Source organism: Leuciscus leuciscus, assembly GCF_965113295.1.
Source record: "Leuciscus leuciscus genome assembly, chromosome: 13".
In the NCBI taxonomy this organism is placed as follows: Eukaryota; Metazoa; Chordata; class Actinopteri; order Cypriniformes; family Leuciscidae; genus Leuciscus; species Leuciscus leuciscus.
This window is the reverse complement of record NC_138737.1, coordinates 11819384-11842466: the sequence shown is the minus strand read 5'-3', so window position 1 is coordinate 11842466 and position 23083 is coordinate 11819384. Positions and strand designations below refer to the sequence as shown.

Sequence of the window (23083 nt, the reverse complement as noted above, 5' to 3'; positions counted from 1 at the left end):
CAGCGTCTGTCTTCCTGCAAATGAACGTTGTTGCATTGGGAAGTCTGATTCATTATAAAGAATCGATTCGTTCGGACGGTTCATTTTAGAAACTATTCAAAAAGATTCGAATGGCTCCCAGAAGTCCCAGCGCGGCGTTTTACGTTTGTTCTGCTACGGTTCTGTTAATTGAGTTTTCGAACGATTTACAGATGTTATAGAGAACGGTAAGTGTTTGTTGTAACACAATCAGTTCAACAAGAAATTATATAAACGAGCACATCCCATCTCCTATAAATTATGTCTCTGTTATAAATATAAGGCATTTATAGAACAAACAAATTTGAGGTAAGAAAGTATTTCACGTTTGAATCATAATTCGATTAGCGACCGTAGGGCCTACTGGTGAATATGCTATTAAAAAATAAATATGAATAGGCCTATTAATAGAACTGGTATTATCTGATTCTGAATCGGCAGGTTCTATTTATACACCCCCATAGAAATGGAAAATTGACAATTCTTATTTTTTATAGAATATTGCAGTGTTTATCATAAATTATGTCATGCCGATTTGAGTAAATACTATACAACCTCCAAGTAGAGATGTGTTTGTTCCAGCTTTGGCGTAACCATGGTAGTTTTTAACTGTCAAGCAGAAGCAATTATAATATCAAGCTCGTCGTCATCTTTCAGGCGCTTTAGAATTCCTTCAGGCGAATTGGAACTCCCTCCAGCGATGAAAAGCATGTTCACTTGTTCTTATTTCCCTCTGCCAATTTCTATTCATTTTAGAACGTGTAATCCGTTGTTGACAAATGAAAAGTAAAGAACGTTTCGCAGTTCGCGCCTCGCGGCTTCCAAACTGAAACCCGCTTCAAGTTCAGGGTAATAGTTAGCTACTTCCCGCGCAAAATTATTTGAGAGGCACGTTATCTAAAACGTTTATTGTTTTTATTGAAAATGTTCCAAATGAAATGGGTCTGGCCCGGGGTATTGAAGAATAATCGTTATGATGAACTAGGCTAAATTTGGTTATTATTTACATTCCTTAAAAGTCGCTTGCTTGCAGCACTTTTAATGTCCTATTTATAATTGTTTCCAATTTTGTTGTTTGTTTTCAGTTTAAGCCCACCCTTTATCGTTTATCTTTTTTATTTAAAATGTTTAAAATGAAATAGTGTGTGGGGGTAGTGAAGGATTATGATAATAATAATTATGTTGAAGTAGGTTAATAGCCTAAGTTCAGGAAGTTTTAGAGACGGCGGTCTCTCCAACGGCTGGCGTGCGAATCGGCTCGATCGAGTCACTAAAAAAAAGAACCTGTTCAAACGAACGATTCGTTCGCGATTCGGACATCACCAACGCGCAGTCCGAACTCAGTTCCTCTCGTCAGCGTTAAGACTAAAGGAACAGAGAAACCACGCAGCATTAGAGCACAGTCCATCGGCTCATCTCAGTATGTGGCAGAGAACTACCCGGTGTTGAAGGAGGACGACAGACCAGACGGAGGTCGGTAAATCTCAGGGTCACCGAATTGCCCGTTCCTGCACAATTAAACGGTAAGGTCGTTGTCAAATTTGTACTTTCATTATGGATAAACGTGCTAATGAATACATTGTAACCGTGCATGGTTACCATTCTTATTTGAACGCAAAACTTTTAGGGACACATATGCATGTCTATTCTGCTGTCAATTTGTAACAGTTGCAGTGAAACTAAAATGATGGAGGCAGCAGTGCTGTCAGACCTGCTGGTGATCACTCTAGCAGAAAGCAGAAATATCTCTCTTTGTCTGTGGGGTGCAGAGTCAAAGGGTTTGCCAGGAGCCTCTGAGGAAGGCGTCCAGTTCCTTAAGCGATTTAATAAATTATCTGCTCTTGTAATATTTCCATTAATGCCTGATTACAGCTGCTATCAAATGGAATGACTGGTAGACAAAAAATGAAGAATCACAGTTCAACAGTCTCCCTCATAAAAATACATAGTCATTATATAAGCATAATACTGCACCATTTGGCTTATTCGAGACATGGACGTTTGAAAGTTGGATAAATGATGTAGTTTGAATGCGTAAGTTGGCAACAAGGACGCCTAGGAGACCTGCTCCCTGTCAGGTAGTGCAGTGGTTCCCAACTCTGTTCTTGGAGGCCCCCCAATAATACAAATTTTGATGTCTCCCTAATCAAACGCACCTGATTCAACTCATCATTTTGTTAGTATGGCTCCAAAAGCTGAAATGGGTGTGTCAGATGAGACATCCAAAATGTGTACTGTTGGGGGGGCTCCAGGAACAGGTTTGGGAAGAGCGAGCGCTTCTCCTGGCACGACTCCACGCCTGTCTGTCCGTATCTACATTTGGCAGAGAGAGTTTGGTAAGCTTGGGGTATAGCCGCTGAAGTCTAATATTTAGACTTTGATATCAGACACAGCCTTATGTTTGTCATTTAGGATTGTTACAAGCAGAGCATCTTGATTTGCATATAACTTTTTATCCAAAGTAACTGATCCAGGGTTCCCACGCTCATGGAAAATCAGTAAATATCAGATAATAAAAAAAAAAAAACATGTTTCCAGGACTTGAAAAGGCATTGAAATGTTTTAGTGAATAGAAATATTTCAGCTATATTTCATTGGTTTGATATTTCTCTTTTGAGTGATGGTTTTTGGAAAGGCTTAATCATGAACAACTGGAAAAGTTATGGAAAATCATGGAAATGCATTGGTCTAAAGGTTAGAACCCTGATGTTTCTCCAGGAGATGAAAAAGAATTTGGTTAAATCAGCTCAGATCCACTAGTCCAGGGTTTTTGCTTTTTTTATAGAAAATGAAATAAAATGAATAGGGTAAAATAAACAAAAAATAAAAATTTATTAAAATAAATAATTAAAACAGATTTAAATAAACATACAATATGTTAATAAATAATGCAAACAACAGTACTATAGTAAGCTAATAGACATTAAATAAATTATAAATAGTATTTGACACATTTATAATATTAATATTAGTTTTTCACAGTATAAGTTGTCTTTATACATGAAAATATATAGCATACCTGTTAAATTTTAGTATGAGGGTCCCTTGCATGAGCATATTTGAGGATCTGTGGCATCTAAAAGACTGAAAACCCCTACATAGATTACTACCCTCTGCTGGTGAACATCATGAACATCATAAGAAAACTGAAGAGGCTCATTGTTTAATAGATGATTTCTGTCATAAAAAAAACGATCTATTTTTCTTTTAAAGAAAAAAAACTGTGTTTATAGGGTTAGTGTGGTAAACTCATGGCTGGTTCAGGAGTGTGTGGTTTTGCAAGCTGACTAAAATGTTCATGCTCCACAGCCGGTCATGAATAGCTCTCACATTATGGTCTCCGTTGATGGATTCAGAGTTCATTACCGGTTGTTACATAAGTCACTTCTGCTGACAGTGCATCAGTGATCATGATCTTAATTCCCTTGTTTGTGCTTTGTTTATTTTAAAGAGCCAGCGGAAAATGAATTGAGAAGTGTGATACACCAAGTTTTTGTTTTTTGGGGTCTTTCCCAGTTTGAACCCTCTGGTTTGTGTAAATCAAGTCTTGTTGTTAGTGGGCAAGACAGTGTCTGTGGAGACCAGTGGTCTGCTGCTCTTTTATATTGTTACAGTGCAATGTCAAGCTTAAGTAAGGAGACTTACTGCTTGCATGTCATCCAAATGGAGATGAAGAGAGACTGCCTAGTTTCCAGAGAGGATTGAGACCAAAGATTTCTCCATTGCAGAGAGCGCTTTACATTTAGTCTGTCATGTGGGTTTAATTATCAGAGTCTTACTCGTGCTTGATGGTTCCCCGTCTCCGCCGGTGTAGTCTGACAGCGCAATATGCTTCTTGCCATCTCAGATCACACACATTTTGTACCTCATGTCTGCACTAACAGATTACAAGACCCTTACTGAAATTCCGTGTCACATTTAGTATATGTTGACACGCCATCTGTAGCCCGCAGATGCTTCTTGTTCTTGATTTGCCCCCAAGAGCAGCCAATTACGGAGTTCAACTCCTTTAAGGCCACAGCTGAATTTTTTTGGAGGAGATGTTGCTCTACAAGATCATATCTTCCTGTGGCCTCTGTGGCTTGAGCTCCGTTTTCTGCTTGTGGGCTGCGTTTTTATCACAAAATAGACTGCAGATGGACAAGTGAATCATTTGCTGGAAAAGTTGAATTATTTCTCTCTTTACTGTTATATCGTTTTTTTTTCTGTTATATTGTTTTTTAATTATAACTGGTTGGGACTAGTGATGGGAACTGAATGAATCTGATTCCTCTTAATGTTTCTGGTTCCTTTATAGTTTCATTAACGACTCCATTAAGGATGCTTTTAATTCTTCCTTAACTATATATTAAACAAATTTGTTTAATTTTGCTAAGAATAACCAATTCATTAGAGTCATTTGTTAGGGAATCGGAAAAGAACTGACTCAGTCACTCTCATTTGAGAATCGGATTACACTGGTTGTACTGTATGTTTTTTTATTCACTTAAAAGAACCGGCTCTTTATCTCTTTCCCCGCCATTGACAGAATTCTCCGGCAATCCATGTTTTTTTTTTATGTTATACGGTATGGGCGCTATTACCCTCTGAAAGAGTATCCGGAATCTTTGGATCCAAACAGGGGCCAAGAAGAAGCAGAAACAAACGATAGAAGCATTGCTTATGCACATGTAAAAAAAAAATAACACGATAATAAAACATTAAACAGCATATAAAACATAAATCAGCATAGGGCTGAACGATTAATCGCAATTTACATATAATCGCACTTAAATCAAGATGGCTTATCGCGATTTTAAATGCGCAGCTTGTCATTGATGTACGGCTCTGTAAACGCTGCTCCATCTGAAAGCACTGTGAGTTTGAGTCACTTATAACGTGCATTTGAAAAAACAACACGCGTCAAACATCTTTCCAAAACATGAGAAGCTTTTATGAACCTCTTGTCCAACAACAGACAACATTTAATAACATGCATTTACTCCAAACTCACTTCATAACGACAGTTGAGCATCCTTCTATGAGATGATGTACCTTTTTACACAGAATAAGGCAGTCGTGTATTTATAAGTCATGTTTAAAGCTGCAGTCCGTAGCTTTTTTGGGTTAAAAATTATCCAAAAGATTTTTTTGAGCAAGTACATAACCAGCCAGTGTTCAAAACTATCTGCTTGCCATAGCTCGATTCAAAATGGTAAGCTTGTAATAATGTTTTTAATTCCAGTGGTACTGGTGGATTTCCGCGGGAAATTCGAGCATGTCTTTGCGTCATTACGTCACATCTGTACACATAAAGAAGGAGTCTCGGCTCGTAGGCTATATTGCGTGTGAGGATGTTGGTGGTGGAGTGACAACTGGAGATTCACCCGTTGTAAAACATGAAAGACTTCGGACTTGGGAGAAAAAAAAGAGACTGCAACCGGCCCATGCGAAAACAAGGATAAATATCGGAAGGGCATTAAATGTAGTCACGCAATGCTGATGTTGTTAACATTAACAATTTGAGAACAAAGTATAATTTGCACGGTTTGACGTGATATGATAAGCGATCTTTAGATTTAATCGGCACGATTTACTGAAATGCTTTTTTCCCCTTAGTTGGTCAGAACAAAAAGTGGATGTTACTATGGATGTTTCCGTTGAAAATTCTTATGTTGGTCATACTTCCAAAAAGTAGAATCTGTGTTTGCGAATGACAGTATCCACACCACCAGCGCGGTGATTAACAGCCGTACATTCTCCTCAAAACATTGGATTTATCTGCGCTGTGCCATGCCGAGACACAACGCACATAAAGTTGATCATTCCGCGAATAACTGCAATTGCAGATTTCGAACAGAGATGGCGACAAAGAGGAAAAACTGCGGACTGCAGCTTTAATCAAAGCGCTTCAATTTTCTGTTTATTCAGCTACAGCGATAGGGATTTCCTTGAATGATGTGCCGTTATTGTACTTCTGCGGCGGGGCATATTTATCGTGTTTGCATGAGAGCGCCCTCTGGCGTTCAAATGGGGCAGTATATACTACCAATCAGCCGCACTCAACTGACAAGCTGCGCATAAAATAATCGCAATAATCGTTTTATTGCTATTAATCGTGCAGCCCTAAAATTAATTATAACGTAATCATTCGTTACTGAATGAAATGTCGAACCAGGAAGAGCTATAGGACTGTGCAATCTTTGGGGGTGTTGATGGACTCAATCTATTCCATCTATGTTTTGATCACCGTTATGAATCCGATTTGGACGTCTTTGACAAAAAACACGATTTTCTCAGCTTTTTTTCAAGTGTAAAAAAAAAATAAAAAAAAATAAAAAAGCAACAAGGTTTGTTGGTTTGTCGCTCCATTCCCACAGCTCTCGGCCCCACCCTGCTTGCCACAATAGATTCAAATATTTTTGTTTAAAAGCATAGGATCTGTTCTTTCTTTTTGATATATTGCATGTCCAGATATAAAATATTTTGGTGGCCATGAAATTTTTGTGAAAATGATCAAAAATGCTTGCGCTGGCTGGCAAGGCTCAAAGCAGCGTAGTTCGTGACACACAAATGAAGAACATGGAGGACCAAATCTTAGCCCTTCTTTTCCAAGATTTAGATAAGACAGTGTTTTAATGAAAACCACTGATCTCAGTCTAGTAACTTTACAATATAACAAGACTCTAACAAGAGGTAATGTAGGTAAAGAGGCTTTTGCCAAGCAGGAAATAACAGTAAAAATCCTGGAGGCTTGAAAGGGCATGTAGTCCATCACTATTTGTAGGGGACAAAGACCTCTTAGTGTTTTTTAAGATTAGCTTGCTGAACTTAAGCTGTTTCAATGCAGTTTATAGGAAATGAGGGGAACTTAAAACCAGCATCAGCCTCTGAGGCCACTTTTGGGTCCTGACCTATTTGTTGACGCTATTTTTTTTCAATGAAGATAGAGAGAGTATTTGATTTTTAATGGAGGAGGTATGTAGAATATTGTCAAGCAGTTTAACATGGCTTATTTTGAGGCAAAAGAAATCTTGGATGAGTTTTGCACTGTGGTTTCAAATAACTTTCCAAAACAGTTTTTCTGTAGAAATTAGACAAATCTCCCTCACACACAGACATACTACTTTTGCCATTGTCTTTTTTTTCTTGGTACTGGTCAGGAATAGTTATCCTTGATGGATATGAGTGTGCAACTTATATTTTCATTATTTCACCCTTACCCAAATTGTCTCACTTTCCTCCTCTTTTAACCCCTCTAATGCATTTCCCTCTCTTTCTTGAGTTTAAGTTCATCCTTTTTTTCATCAACAGTTAACTTGTATCCTTATGTTGCCAAATAATTTCCCATCTGTTCTTGATTACCTTTGTCTGCACTTGGTTTCTCTTCACCCATCAGGGCTTGTATGGCATTTCTTTCTACCACTTCCCAGAAAGCATGGAGTGAGGAATGAATAGTGAAAAAGGAAGTGGGGCGAGGAAGAGGTAGAATAGCTTTTGTTGATTTTGATCACATTGCTGATAAATCTTGTGCATTGCTGGGTTTGAAATAGCATTCTACCGTTCTAACCATAATATTTGCAGTATGCAGTATGCAAAGTCCAGTACACAATCAAAACACGCTGAAAGGAATATGCTATCCCACAATGCAATGCACATGACATAACCTATTATTTTTAGTGTGAGGAGGCAAAATCAATCACAATTTTTACAATATAAAATTTTCTTTACTTTTTATGTTAAAGTAAATAAAAAAAATTCTGAGATGATTTACTTGCTGAATTAAAATGTATAAATGACTAAAGTCGTTTTGGATCAAATCGTCTGCTAAAAAACTTAAATGTAACTAAAAATAACAAAATGTTACAGTGTTTAACATGTAACAATGATAATGTGATTGTCATTGTGTCCATATAGTGTGTGCGCTCGCAGTTGCATACCTCTATAAAAAAATTGTAGGCAGTATACACACACAGTATGTACTCCAGTATGCATTATGCAGTGTATTAATTCCAAACTCAGCCCATGGCCTCTCTCAATGTATCCCACTAGGAATAGTGGTACTACACAAGTACCACTTGTGGCATTTCTCAAACTAAGACTTTTTGTTTTATAGCCTGCGTCAGACGTCAGCCTGCCCTCCTGACCCCACAATGCTTTCCTTTCTTTTGCACTCTTCCGGTGAGGGACAGAGTGAAGAGAAACAGCGGCCTCCAGGTTAGAATGCAGGTTTTTTCCTTCCTCCTGGATGTGAAAGGAGGAATGATTGATTAGCTCCAGCAGCGACATGGTGCAAACAACAGCCTCCCAAGCCGACATGTTTGATCGCTCAGAGAGGAACTGTTCAGCCGAGGGACTCCCCCTTTCTTTCTTTTCTTTTGCATCTATCTAACATGTTTTTTTCTCAATAGGGAGGCTCTTATTGATGTTCCACGGTTGTACACATCTCAGAACTACCCATCCTCTACCTCCGACTCTGAGAGGCGAAGTGTCAGGATTCACGTAGAGGTGAAGCCGCCATGGCTCCGGAATTCTGTGCGTCACTTTGGTGAGCGTGGGGCCATCAGAGGGCAGAAGACATGTTGGGACAGAGGGCTGGGCACTGCACTGAAGCTTGCTGTAGTAACCATGGAAACGGTGTGGAGGAGTTTGGCCTGCATTGGCATCATCGCCATGGTTGTCAGTGGAGTGGCAGAGAGTTGGAGTCCTGAGGATTTTGCTCAGTCTCAAGGTAAGATTCTTGTTTGTTTTTCCGTTTATTGTGATGAATTTTAAGTAAATGGTGTGAAAATTAAGTATTAATTTTGTTTTAATTTTTTGTTTCATTTGTTGTCATTGAAATTAGAGATGCACCGGTCGACTTGGCACATATTGGAACCAGGCGTTTTTTGTTTTATTTTGGCCGATCTCTATTCCGGACTACATTGCAATCAAAAACTTAAATCTACCACTATTCAACATAATTAGCAATATCTTATTTAATATCTGAAAAAGACAACAGAGTTATCTTAGTCTGACTGAAATCAACTTTTAAAGTGCATGTAAATGCACTTGTTGCGCTAGAAGTTACCTGAGGTAACTTTCCGTTTCACAATGGAGGCAGCAACGGCAGATCATCAAAGCTGTAAAACGGAATGCATTGCTAGCCTCAAGCCTTGAGCGGTAACAAACCATTTAGACAACCAGGAACAGATGCACTGCAACGTCAGTTAGCCATCAAAAGAGCCAGCCAGACTCGATGACCCATCTTTCCATGAAACCGACCACTTTCTCTTTTCATACGATTAGTGACCCAGTTATCTCTCTGACAAGACTCACATGAGGCACCCTTTTAGACATCTGACATCAAAATGTACATTCTTGCTGCGTACTAATCCCGTTAAGTCATTTCAAATATATAAGATTTAGACCTCATTTACGTTACATAAGAACACGTTCAAGCATGTGGGTTTAACTTCATTTTGTCGTCTGGTCCAGTTCTGAGCAAGTGCGTGAGCATTTCTGGCTGAGTTTCTGTGTGTTTATTTAAAAGGCGTACGGGACAAATTTGCAGACCTAGTTGCTGTTAAACTTAAATTTTTGTCCTTTGAATAGCTTAATATAGTGCATTTTGCCCTCCCATAATTAGTGTTACATCAAGTAGCATACAGTTATTAAAGCAGAGCACTGAGTTTATGTATAATCTGGCCACATGCTGGGACCAGTCACCGCAAGGATATATTTAAAATCTTGTAGTCCAAATAGCCGCATGGCAGACGATACACAAACAGGATATGGATGGTTTTTGAGTCGCTGACAGGGCCTCCGTTCAAGAAAGACTGATATCTCAGGCTGGCATAAGGAAGAGGTTGTTTTTTTTCCTCCACAAGTCTGGGTGCACTCGCTGACTTGATACAGCTGTTGCACATCTGGGAAAGGTGGAGAGACGCCTCTCTTTCTCTGCCTCTTTCTCCAGCCCGGTTTCCAGAGAAAAACTGGTTAAAAAAGGGGTTCACTTCGGTTTGCCGCACTGTCCTAATTAAAGGTTGTTCTCTTTAACCTTCTAAAATAAACTTTCAAACCCTGGGCGGCTCCTGACGGTGGTTTATTTGAATCAAAAGTGAAGTCTTTATACTTTTAATGGGGCTCTGTCTATGGCGAGGGAGTTTATGGGGAAGTAACACAGTCATCCTCCTCCTCTCTGGTTCCTCGTTGAGATTAAAGACACATCAAAGGCTTCGGAGGATCAGTGTTCACTTGTAGGTGTGAGAGCAGGGAATACCCTTCCATCAATTGTGGGCCTTATGTTTATTTAAGATAGCCCCGGTTGATGGCGGTCAGAGGGCTGGGTGTGTTGTACAGTTTGAGCTCTACTTTCATGCTTTGACATAAAACCCAGCTGTGCTCCTGTTACTGTGACTGTCTGGATTCATGTTCTAGAGAGAGGCTGGAATACCTTAGTGTATTTTTTTTACACTTGAAAGGGTTAACCCTGGGTCTTCTAAACCCGGGTAAACGGAACCCTGGGTTATCTTGCTTCACGTTTCACACTGCTCTTAATTTACCTGGGGTTAACAATTAATCCTGGGTATCCACAAGCTGACGTTTCACACTGTACTGTCCTAAACCCTGGGTTAACATTTGATGAGCGCAGCACATGACCTGTTTACATAAAGACTATAGCATTGCGCATCCTCATATTATATAGCTATTGCTGACTGTACTATCAAGTTTATACTGAATAGACTTTTCACACTATAAAGGTAAGAATGAAAATCTTTTTCACTCCAATTGACATTTTTCCCCTCATAAACTAAAACAGCTGTTTCTATACATCGCGTTGTGATTCCATGTTTGTCCGAAGCACATGAATACGAGGCACGCTATTGGTTTTCATTTGCTTAGCATCTAGCCGTTTCAGATTTTTTAAGTTTGGCACTGCTCATAATTTACAAGTGTGAAACGTTCCTGTACCTGAGGTTAAAACCGGGGTTTAGAACGACGATAATGCAGTGTGAGAAGCCCTCTTTAGGCCTAAATTGGATAATTTGCTGACATAGTGACTTAAGGTAGATTTTTGCTCCATGGATGACCCCTCTGGAGCAACTTATGGATACAGCATGCATACATGTTACATCATTGTTATATGCTTACTAATTTAACATTAGGGATGCACTGATTGGTAACCTGATACTGAGCTCATGTACTCGCACTCATAAAAATGCTCCGATAACAACAAACTATACCAGGCAGTGTGTGTACAGTGTTTGTGTCTGTCCACACAAAGAAACACTGATAACAGAGAGTATAATGGAGATAAAAAGAAGGCTGTCTATGAAGTAAATGTATCTAATTACGGAATATTAAATGAAATATAGTAACGCCTATATAGCTGTGGTGCGTGAGCGGATAAGAGAAAAACGCGCAGTGGATTAAGCGTGCAGGCTTACAGACGCGCAAGCTTGTCGAGTGTGTCCCTTTTTCACAGACGTCAGTGGAAAGTCTTTAGTTCAGTCGGACGTCAATGGCAAAGAAAGTAAAACGAGGCATGTAGCTTATTATTAAAGTTAACTAGAGAGAGAGAGAGAGAGAGAGAGAGAGAGAGAGAGCGCACTTTTGAATGCTCTTGATTTGATGATCATTCACTCAGCACACGTGTCATTTGGATTAAAATTAAATCGTATATGCAAGTAAACCATGAACTATTACCTGATTTTATGTATAACGAATGCTTCCCTACATTATTACAGGATGTTTGCAGGTCAAGAAGTTTCATGAACGCGAACATCCAAAGCGCAGGCCCCTAAGACAGCAAGTGAATACTGAATTGAATTATCTTTCACGTCTTGCGCTTGTACGGACGATTCACACAAAATTATGTAAAAACGCTCTTGGCGAGTATCCTAGTAAACAAAGTCGGTTATATCTCAAGTGAACGGCCTATATTCAAATTGGATCCATGTGTTCGGTCTTAAAGTGAGAGCAGTCTAATAAAGCTGCTGCTGTTTTAATGTTAATCAAACAAAGGACAAATAAATTACTCCCTGCTCTTAACTAAATAGGCTACATTTTGTAACTTTACAAAAATATCCATCTGTATTTAATTTATACAGTTATGAATATGCAGTGTTATTTCACATTTGATTACATTATTCAGATTTCTGTACCTGAAAACTACTGTTAGATCTACCCGAAAAACTCCAAAAACAGTTTATTTAATTTCTAGCCTTTCTTTGTTCTATTGTATTTAATTGTGATTTTTTTTCCCCCCTTATTTTATTACGGACTGCTTACTTGTCTTTAATGTTTTAAATTCACATTAATTAGGCTGGTAGTTTTTGTATCAAAATTGGAACAAAGAATTTATATTTCACTGGTGTCTAAGCATTTGAACCACTGACCCTATCTTTAGCACTGAGCCCTGCGGGAGCAGCTCTAAATATGTGCTGTGCTATTAAATGAAAGATAAAATATGATAGAGCAATAGAATGAACAGTGGAAGTAACAGAAGCTCATACAATGCATTTTAGCAGGCTTAATTAAGCATGAAAATAACTGAAGGAAATATATATTTGATGAACAAATTAAGCCAACTAATATGATTTATATTATTTTGGTTTCTCTACCCAATGCATTTAAAAATTACAAATGCAGTGAAAATACCGGCATCGGTACTCTGTATCAGCGAAAATGAAGGTATCGGACTCGTTCTGGAAAAAGTGGTATTGGTGCATCCCTATTTAAAAGGCCTAATTTAACGCCTGGATATGCAGTTTTGCAGTTTAAACAATCTAGTTTTGTGCTTGACTATAACTATTAAAAAGTAACATTGAAAGAAATGTCATGTCTATACTGTAAATGTAAAAAAGTACAATGTTGTTTAGCATGTTAAAACTTTAAAGTAATCCTGAACCATACAACTTTTCAGTTAACAGTCGTTTTACTACCAAACCACTCCACCAATGTAAACTCAGACAGCAACGCAGGGTGTATAAGGTCAGCAGTGACCTTAAATGTAATCAAAGCGACAAACCTCATCTGTTGAGCTCTTCTGTTGGTCCGGTGATGATTTTGAGTCTGCACATGTTTTAAAAACCCAATGAAAACACATGTGGGTCTCAGAAGCAGCTGCACTTTCAGTAATTAGACAGTCTTATTGAGCGGCCCAGTCTGAATAACTGCTGTGAGGAGGGAAAGAGGGGATCTTTTATATTTTCAGCACTTGGTTTGAGCCCCATTTCCTTCCTTGAGGCTTAATTAAATGGACCATATATTATAAGGTTACTTGTCCTTCTCACGCCGTTGTACACAATGCCACATTTAATATTACTCACATGGTGCATCTGCTGATTGTATTTTTAGAGCTTTGAGAGATTATGGAAAGTACTAAGACAAGCTGAATCAAGATCACGCACAAGTCTCATCTTCATGCTTCTGGACCCAAACAAAAGAGTCATTGCTGTCGCCCTGCTCACAGTGTTTGAACTGGCAGGATGGGGTAAACAAACCAAAGGAACGAACCTTGTTTCACATTAAGGACACTGATCATGGTGTACTACTTTACACAGAGTTTCTGAATGTTTAAATGAGTTTGGTTTGGTTTCAGGATGTTTGTCTCTTTGGCAATCTCCACCCATTGGGTGCAGTTTTTCAAATGCCAAATTTGGACAATTAATCTCCAGGCTCGCTGTCGGGACAGGAAGTATACAATTTCAGGATTTCCATAGCAACAGGCAGCCCTTGGCCTTTGGGCTGCTAGCTTGTGTTTCTTCTCTGTGGTCTACTCAATAGTTTCACTGTGAACTCTTTTGTTCGCCAATTGACATGGTCAGAGTACACGGCTGCAAATGAATAAAATCCAGAGGCCAGAGGCTCTCTGAATGAGCCCCAGCTGAACCAGTATAGCAATCTGCCTCAAATTGATTGTTTACATATGTATTGTTGATTTGAATGAACAGTTCTCACTTATTTGGTTTTTAACTGGTTCCATGCCATTGATGAGATTTTCCATCATCAATGACACAATGCATTCCCTGCCATTGACAAGTTTTTCCGGCAATCCATATTTCCATTGCTATACAGTAGGGGGTGCTATTACGCATCTTCTGAAATAGTACAGAATTAAATACAGGATCCAAAAACAAGTGAAGCAGCAGATACAAGTGATAGAAGATTGCTTACGCACATCTAAGCTATTGTGACCATCAAACATTCAAAAGCATATAAATAAAAACTGCCTTATGTTACTAGACTGGGTAAACCAAGCCCGATCTGCCTGCAATTTGATTTGCCCTTCAGCTCAGGTAGGAAACCTGTAAATTTTTCTATCCTGCTTCCGTTACAAATATGCGGGACCAATCACAAACTGGCTTATCCACCTGGCTATTGGTGGGTCTAACACAATGACGACAGAGAAGCGTCTCTGGCACGACCGTCAATCCAATTACTTTTAAACCCTCGACGATGCTCAATGGCTTCTTTAGTTTAGCAAACCAATCGCTCGAGTGGGTGTAAATATCACTCACTTTCATGTTTTTTTTGCATAACCTGCAAAAATCGCTCGATGCCACTGATGCTTCTGCAAACCGATGATCAATGCTACAAACCAACACGTTTGTTGACACGTTTCCTGCCTGGAGTTTTCGCGTCACTCGGATCGTTGGTCTGATTGGTTGAAGGACTATCCAATTGCGTACAGAGTCATTTGAACTATGCCCGTTGATCACGCCTCTTGTGCAGTAGAAAATACAGAGCAGACTCCCCAGACTAATGTTCAATCTTAAAAGATTGAGCTTGGTCTGGTGATAGCCAGACTATTACGTTACCAATGAAACGTCAAACCTACGAAGAGGTACAGGAGTGTGCAAGCTTTGGGGGTGTTGATGGACATGATCCACTCGATCAATGTTTTGATCATCGTTCTGAATCCAACCCAGACAAAGTCTTCAACAAAAACAAAAGAATGTATGAAGCTAGCTCTGTTCTTTCTTTTGATGCATTGTATGTTCAGATATTCATACAACAAAATATTGAAAGTTTTATGAAAACAATAAAAAATGCTGGCGATTGCTCCAGATTAACGAAAGATTGCCAGATCCTTTTGGTGAGGGGAGGTTTGTTTTGATGATTTCAAATATCAACAGCGTTTACCAAAAATTACTTACTGCACCTTTAAAGTAAAATAATACAGCTTTTGTCGGCTTCTGATATGATTGGAGACTTTATCCATGTGAATGTACATTTATATTTCACATTTTTTATATATTATTATATATTACATAATGTATTTTAATAAAATATTATAAAATAATACTATGATAAAATTGTATAGTATATTGTAATATTTTGTATAATATACACTACCATTAAAAAGTTTGTGGTCAGTAAGTTTTTTTTATTAGATTTTTTTATAAAATAATACTTTTATTAAACAAGGACACATTCAATTGATTATAATATTACCAAAGGTTTTCTATTTTATATAAATGCTGTTCTTTCTATTTAAAAAATAAATTAGTATTTCTTGAGCATAAAATCAGTATATTAAAATGATTTCTGAAACATCATGTGGCACTGAAGACTAAAAATTGCCATCACAGGAATAAACTACATTTTAAAATGTATTAAAAAATACATTGTAATAAGAGAAAATATGTATTACAAAGAAAATTGTAATAATATTTCACAATATTACCTTTTTAACTATAGTTTTAATCAAATAAATGGAGCCTTGGTGAGCATAAAAGACTGCTTTAAAAAAAACCAAAAAAAAAACCATATACACCACAAACTTTTGAACGGTAAATACTATTATTTGTGCATAACTTTTCAATGCAAAGAAAAAATTCAATGCACATTTAATTGCTTATTGTGGGAGCTGTATAAACTCAATTCAACTTCCATCCATCAATCTCATGGTCATTTTTTGTGTTTCCACAGCTGAGTTTCTGTCCAGCATCGGCCAGTATGAGATCGCCATCCCAGTGCGTGTGGGGCCGCATGGGGAAACACTATCGGAAGAGGAGACTTCTCACGGGAATGGTCGACACCGGCGTAGCACAGAAACGCAGAGCGTTCCAGACCCACAGCTGTACTATCAGCTCTCCACGTCGAGCACTGACCTTCTGCTCAACCTCACGCTGCAGGGAGGACTGCTTTCGCAACAGTTCCGTGTGGAATACTGGAAGAGGGGGCACCTGGCTTGGAGTCACCCATACTTGCCCAACTGCCACTACGTGGGTCACCTGCAGCACCAGCCTCACTCTAGTTCTGTGGCTCTTAGCAACTGTAACGGCCTGGTGAGCGCCACTGTACTTTTGTAGGAAACAGTGCTGAGTCTCAAATGATGTACTAATCATTGTGTACTAAACCTAAGCACTATGATGTCAAATGTGGAAGTCCGCAAAATTGGCTGCAACTATAGCCTTAAAGGAATATTCCGGGTTCAATGCAAGTTAAGCTTAATCAACAGGCATAATGTTGATTACCTCAAAACATAATACATTTTCTTTACTCTTTCTCCGCCATTGATGTAAATTTCCGTAATTTGTGAGAAAACACTTTCCCGCCATTGACGGAATTTTCCGGCTTTCCTTGTTTTCACTGTTATACGGTAGGGGGCACTATTACGCATCTTCTGAAAGAGTACTGAATCTCCTGATCAAAACACATGCGAAGAAGATGCAGAAACAAGCGATATCAAATGCAATCATAAGCGTATGTAAAATAACGCGATCATCAACATTAAGCAGCATATAAATCAAAACTGCCTGACGTTACAAGCTATAGGACTGTGCAAGCATTAGGGAACGATGGACTCGATCTACTCCATCTATGTTGTGATCACCGGTCTGAATCTGATCTGGATGAAGTCTTTGACAAAAACGTGATTTGATCAGCTTTTTGCTCTATTTATCTTCTTTTATGAAACACCCATATTCAAGTGTTGATTTAAAAAAAAAAATGGATGAAGCTTGAATAATTTTTTGTTTGATTGTTTACAAAGCAGAGGATCTGTTCTTTCTTTTGATATATTGCATGTTCAGATATTCATACGACAAAATATTCTGGGGGCCATGATATTTTTTAGCCTGGCTCCGCCCTCCTGCGTACTTCCGCTCAATTTTCATTTTCCTTCAGTACTCCGTCTGGGTTTGCGGGATATTCTTGGGTTTTCTCCGGCCAAATTTTTGGCGGTCCAATCAGCGAACAGAGGGAGTGGCTGAGAACGATGACGTTGAGGTTGTGCGCTAGTTTGAGTTGTAGGGTTACGTCACGACCAAACGTGAGCGAATGGTTATGGCAGATCCAGAGTGGCTCTGGGCAGGTCCAATAGTTTACAACAGAGTACCCACCTTCAAGGAAGTTGAGGCTTGTCAATGGAGAGTGGCCAGACTCTCTGTACACATGAAATGTAGGAGAGTCTGGTATGACCAGGCTAGACATTTTTGTGAAAATGTTCAAAAACGCTGGTGGTGGCTGGCAACTCTTTTTTTTTAAACGCTGGCGGGGAAAGAGTTTTTTTCTTTTAAGAAGTCTGTTTTGCTCACCAAGGCTGCATTTTCATATATTCATATTTTAGTGGAAACCAAAAGTTCAAAAGAACAGCATTTATTTGAAGTAGAAATCTTTTGTGACATTATAAATGTATTTACTGTCAGTTTTGCTGAATAAAATTGCTGTTTCCTTGCTGAATAAAAGTAACAATTTCTTTATAAAAAGTTTTTTTCGAACTAAAATCATGTTAACATGCATATTGTTTACATCTTGTTACTATACTTTTGAAACATTAAGTATTAATTGACTATTAACTTCTATTTTAAGTATCTCACTGTAAAAAAAAAAAAAAAGGGACAAGTGGAAATTAATTTTTGCAATCAATCCCAGAATATTCCTTTAAATGGCTTTATCATTTTGTTGAACATTTCCATCACATGAGGCTCAGATATCCATAAAGATAATTCTGCATGTTAAAGTAATTATGTATTATACAATGTAATCTCTTTCTTGGGTAAAACTCCCTCGGGTGAGTTGTCATGACACCCCTGTAGATCTGAAATGGCCAGCTGTTGCTAATGTCTGTCTCTCCCAGCTGGTGTAAAGCTCTGCTCCAAAAACAGGTGTTTTGGAGCCTAATGATGGATTTCGTTTCAAGCGGCATGCTGTGGCATGCTCATTACTTGCATGAGCTGGTAATACACCTGCGTAAACAGATTACAAAGTCAAGACCAGTGCTTGTTTATCCAGACCCGTTGAGTGTAGTGTTACGTCTGATAAATGCCATCAGACTTCCTAGTTCCTGTAGCATTGGGTGATTCTACTCCCTGGCATCACAGGTGCTAATAAATGTCCAGCCCGGTCGATAATGTATCCATTTTGATTCAATTGTGTGTACACCAACACAAGTAAATACAATGGAGGATTAAGCTTGCTCATGAAGGCGGGAAGAAACTTCCAGGTTAATTATTGGTGATCAGAGTCGCATGACACAATTCATCAGGGACTTCTCAGTGTGTCCACAAGAGCATCACTAAGCACATTACAGGATTATGTGGACTTGAAAAGTGTGACTGAGAGAGATGAAGAGAGGAAACAATGAAACATGCTAAAATCCTTTGGCCTTCTGCCATGAGTTCCCATTTCATCCAGGATTATAAGGCCAGCGCAAGCTCATTATTTTAGTGGGGAGACTAATGATGGGATGATTTGATGATTTTGCCGTGTATCTACTAGATTATAAACTCAGATTGAGCTGGCAGGCTAAAAGGAAGTGTTAATCTATGGTTTCTTGGCTTTTTCAGAAAGGGGTTATTGTAGCTGGAGGTGAGGAGTACCTTATCGAACCCCTGGTTTCTGCTAAAAACTTTACCAATGAGGATGGCAGAGAAGGACGCCCACATGTGGTGTACAAACGGTCGTCTCTGAGATACCAGAACATGGACCAGTCCTGTGGAGTCATTGGTAAGAATGATAAAAACCATGAAGATGTATTTTATACATCAACAACCCCTTAAAAAGAAAATTCACTAAACCTTTTCATGGTGTCTTTCAGTATGTACGGTATCCCGTTTTATCCCTGACATTAAAGTTTCATTGTAATGGAAGTAGCGACAGATCTTTTCATCTGTATTTCATCTGATTAAAACAAATAATCCAAAAATATTGAGCAGGGACTTGGTTTTATCTATCAGTCGTTGCTTAGATGGACGCAGATCTGAATCTGAATAGTTTCCTGATTATTTATTCACCCACAGGCCATCCAAGATATATATGTCTTTCTTTCTTCAGCCGAAGAGAAATTAAGGTTTTTGCGGAAAATATTCAATTTTTGGGTGAACTCTTCCTTTAAGCTGACTAAATGATTGGAAAAGCCTGACATACACCAGAGAGAAGTTTGTAATTTCATCAGAAGATTGAATCATGCATGTAAAAAATAGATGGGGTGAATTTATATGACATGCATCTTTACAGATCCAATGCCAGCTCATTCATAGTTTGCAGTTACGCTAGAAGTACTTCACAAAAAAGAGCAAAAACATGGTCTTTCAGAAGGTTTTCAACTCATGAATTTTAATGTCACAGGATTTGTACAAAAAACTGTGTAGGTACAGTCTTGCTCATTGTTCCTCCTCAGACGAAAAGCCGGGTAAGAGCTATGGATGGTGGCAGAGAACAATAAAGCCCTTACCCAACCAGATGGGACGGGGCCAGTTACCACTGAAGCGCTCTGTCAGCCGAGAGCGCTACGTCGAAACCCTGGTGGTGGCCGACAAGATGATGGTCAGCTATCACGGACGTCGCGATATCGAGCAGTACATTCTGGCGGTCATGAATATTGTAAGCTTCAACTCTCCTTGTTCTTGTTTGCATGCTTTAAGGATACAAAAATGTAAATCCTGTCATCGCAATTTCCGGTCATCCCTCATGTCTTTTGATAACCATATGACTTGGTAATTGCATGTAACCAAAAAGGAGTTTTTTATTGCAGAATGTCCAAATCTTGATCTGTTCCTCACAAACCAATCGCATGTGTTCAGACTACTAGGAATACAGCACATAAGTTGGATGAACTACTTTCAGGGAGTTTTTTTGGTGACATTCTGCTAAACTCTTCACAAGTTACTTGAGATTCTTTACGAAGACCTAAAATGAATAGTCTGCAATGATATCCCACAGACTTAAGTAAATCTTTAGAGGATGTTTGACATATCCAGGTCATTTGTATTGGCTCAAAGAAGAAATACTAAATGAAAACCAGTTGTCTAAGTAACTGTCTTCTGTCACCCTGCGAATCCATATTTATAATCCCCATGGGCAATTTGTGGCATTGTTACAAATAGTTTTACACCTGTGGAATGTGTTTAATGAAGGGATTACCTCACCTCATGGACCCAGAGCAGCAGTTAGCACTGGTTTAATAGTAGACTGTAAAATGTCTATCTTTACAGTAAACAGCAGGATTAGAAAGGTCTAAAAACAGACAATTGGCTCGTTTTTAAGACTGGTTTTTTCTTGTTTCCCTGGAGGTCAGGTTGCCAAACTGTTCCAGGATTCTAGCCTGGGGAATGCAGTGAACATCGTTGTGACAAGGCTTATTCTACTGATGGAAGACCAGGTACTCTTTTTAAATCACATTTGCTCACGTGCCTACATAGGACTGTCACGATTATTAGCCTGATCCGGATTTTTTGTGCACTTTTTAATTCCGGTCACATATTGCCTTTCAAATAAGGACATTTTAAGTGAACATAGAAATCATTTCTTTCAAAATGCAGCAGTGCATTTTGTGAGTGCGCCAAATTAATGTGTGAAATATAAACGCCTCTGGTGTAAATGCGCCATCTGTGAAAGTATAAATGATTGCTTTTATATGATAGAAATATACACTACTGTTCAAACTTTTGGGGCCAGTTAGATTTTTTTTTTTAAGGAATTGATACTTTTATTCAGCAAGGATGCATTCAATTTATCAAAAATGACAGTAAGGATTTTTAAAGAAGATTTATATTTCAAATAAATACGGTTCTTCTTAACCTTTTGTTCATCATAGAATCCTGAAATTAATGTTTCCACAAAAATATTAAGCATCACAACCATTTTAAATTGTATTAATATTTTGCAATATTACTGTTTTTACTGTATTTCTTATCAAATAAATGCAGCCTTGGTGAGCATACAAGACTTATGTACCTAAAAGCATAAAAAATTTACCTAATTCAAACTTTTGAATGGTAGTGTATATTATTATTCATTGTACTATGTATCTATCTATCTAATAACTGCATTAGTCTGCTATCAGTGGCTTAAGTCTCTGTTACTAGCTCTAAAATGACGTTTTGGAATTCGCAACGGAAGCTTGGGATGAGATGCGTAAGAAATTAGTCCCACACACAATAGCATTTTAAGGACAAAAACCAGACAAACGTCTTGAAGTACATCATCTGAACAATGTTTTGAGGTGTGGTAACCATAGTATAAGCGGAAAAATTGATGATGGGCCGTTGAATTATTAGAAAAATAATGCACACCCGAGTGGAGAATGGATGTGCATTATTTTTCTAATAATTCAACGGCCCCTCGTCAATTATTCCTTACATATACACTACCAGTCAAAAGTTTTTGATCGGTAAGGTTTTTAAAATAAGTCGATTCTGCTCACCAAGGCTGCATTTATTTGATTAAAAATAAATAAAATAAAAAACTGTTAAATATTGTTAAATATTATGACAATTTAAAATAACTGTTTTCTATTTTAATATATTTGAAAGTGTAATTTATTCCTGTGATCAAAGCTGAATTTTCAGCATTATTACTCCAGTCTTCAGTGTCACATTATCCTTCAAAAATCATTTGATATGCTGATTTGATGCTTAAAAAGATTTTTTCATTATTATCAATGTTGAAAACATTGGATTCTTTTTTCAGGATTCTTTGATGAAAGAACAGCATTTATTTGAAATATAATCTTTTGTACAATAAAACTTTTGATCAATTTAATTCATCCATGATGAATAAAAGGATTGATTTCTTTTATTTATTTCCCCCAAAAAATATAATTAATTCTTATTTACCCCAAACTTTTGAACGGTAGTGTTTAATGTTACAAAAGCTTTCTATTTCAGATAAATGCTGTTCTTTTGAACTTTCTGTTCATCAAAGAATCCTAAAATAAAAATGTAAATAACTGTTTCAACATTGACAATGAGAAATGTTTCTTGAGCGTCAAATCATTATATTAGAATGATTTCTGAAGGATCATGTGACACTGAAGACTGGAGTAATGATTCTGAAAATTCAGCTTTGATCACAGGAATAAATTACAGTTTACAATATATTCACATAGAAAACAGCTGTTTTAAATTGTAATAATATTCAAAATATTACTATTTTTTTGTATTTTTAATCAAATAAATGCAGCCTTGGTGAACATAAAGACTTCTTATAAAAACATAAAAAATCTTACCAATCAAAAACAAAAACATGATTTTATAATATTCAAACTATTATTATTATATTCCCCAAAAAAATACGTGTGAAAAGAAAGTTTGCTTAATTGAATATTTTGAATATTCAAAAATACATGTGAAATATTTTATTTTTGCTATTCTAACTGGTGCAATATTTAAAACAATATTTAAATTTGTTGTAAAATTCCAAGTAAATGTGCAGTAGATTACTACAAGCAACAGAAAAAAGGCCATTAATCATTTATTGCAATACTTTAAATGCAAAGATAAAATGTCTTCATGATACACACATACATATAAGCCATAGTCTGGCTTATTTCACCTGTCAAAGAATTCCTTGTTTGTGTGTTTGCAGGCTGAGGCATCTTAGTCTGAGGCAGTTGAGACAGTCTGCACAAGTCTGGGCTTTTTTCTACCCGGCTCTTCTGGGTGTATCCAGAGAGCCTGCCATGACTGCTCTTATTGTTGATTGTGAACGCTAATATTGCCACACTCATGAATGTACATTCACCTTAAAAAAACGTACAAAATATTGAGTGAAATCTAAGGGCAATCCAAACTGTACCGCTACTGTTCTCGCCACCTGCCTCTGAACGCAATCAATCTGCCTCTGTCATGCATTCAGGCTTCCACCTCTGTCC

The 23083-nt window shown here is 37.9% G+C and overlaps 1 protein-coding gene across 2 annotated transcripts in view; it reads left to right on the top strand.

Annotated features, from left to right (window-relative positions):
• The first annotated feature begins 1315 nt into the window (after positions 1–1315).
• adamts10 (ADAM metallopeptidase with thrombospondin type 1 motif, 10) overlaps positions 1316–23083 on the top strand; it is a 64068-nt gene continuing 42300 nt past the window's right edge. Inside the window, exons 1-6 of one of the 2 annotated variants that reach the window (XM_082187576.1) lie at positions 1316–1541; positions 8409–8728; positions 15916–16274; positions 18777–18936; positions 19610–19812; positions 20507–20590. In XM_082187576.1, the coding sequence (XP_082043702.1) occupies positions 8626–8728; positions 15916–16274; positions 18777–18936; positions 19610–19812; positions 20507–20590 (909 nt within the window). In that variant the 5' untranslated portion in view covers positions 1316–1541; positions 8409–8625. Of the gene's footprint in view, positions 1542–8408; positions 8729–15915; positions 16275–18776; positions 18937–19609; positions 19813–20501; positions 20591–23083 lie in introns of those variants that run through there. The other variant, XM_082187577.1, reaches the window with a different exon arrangement.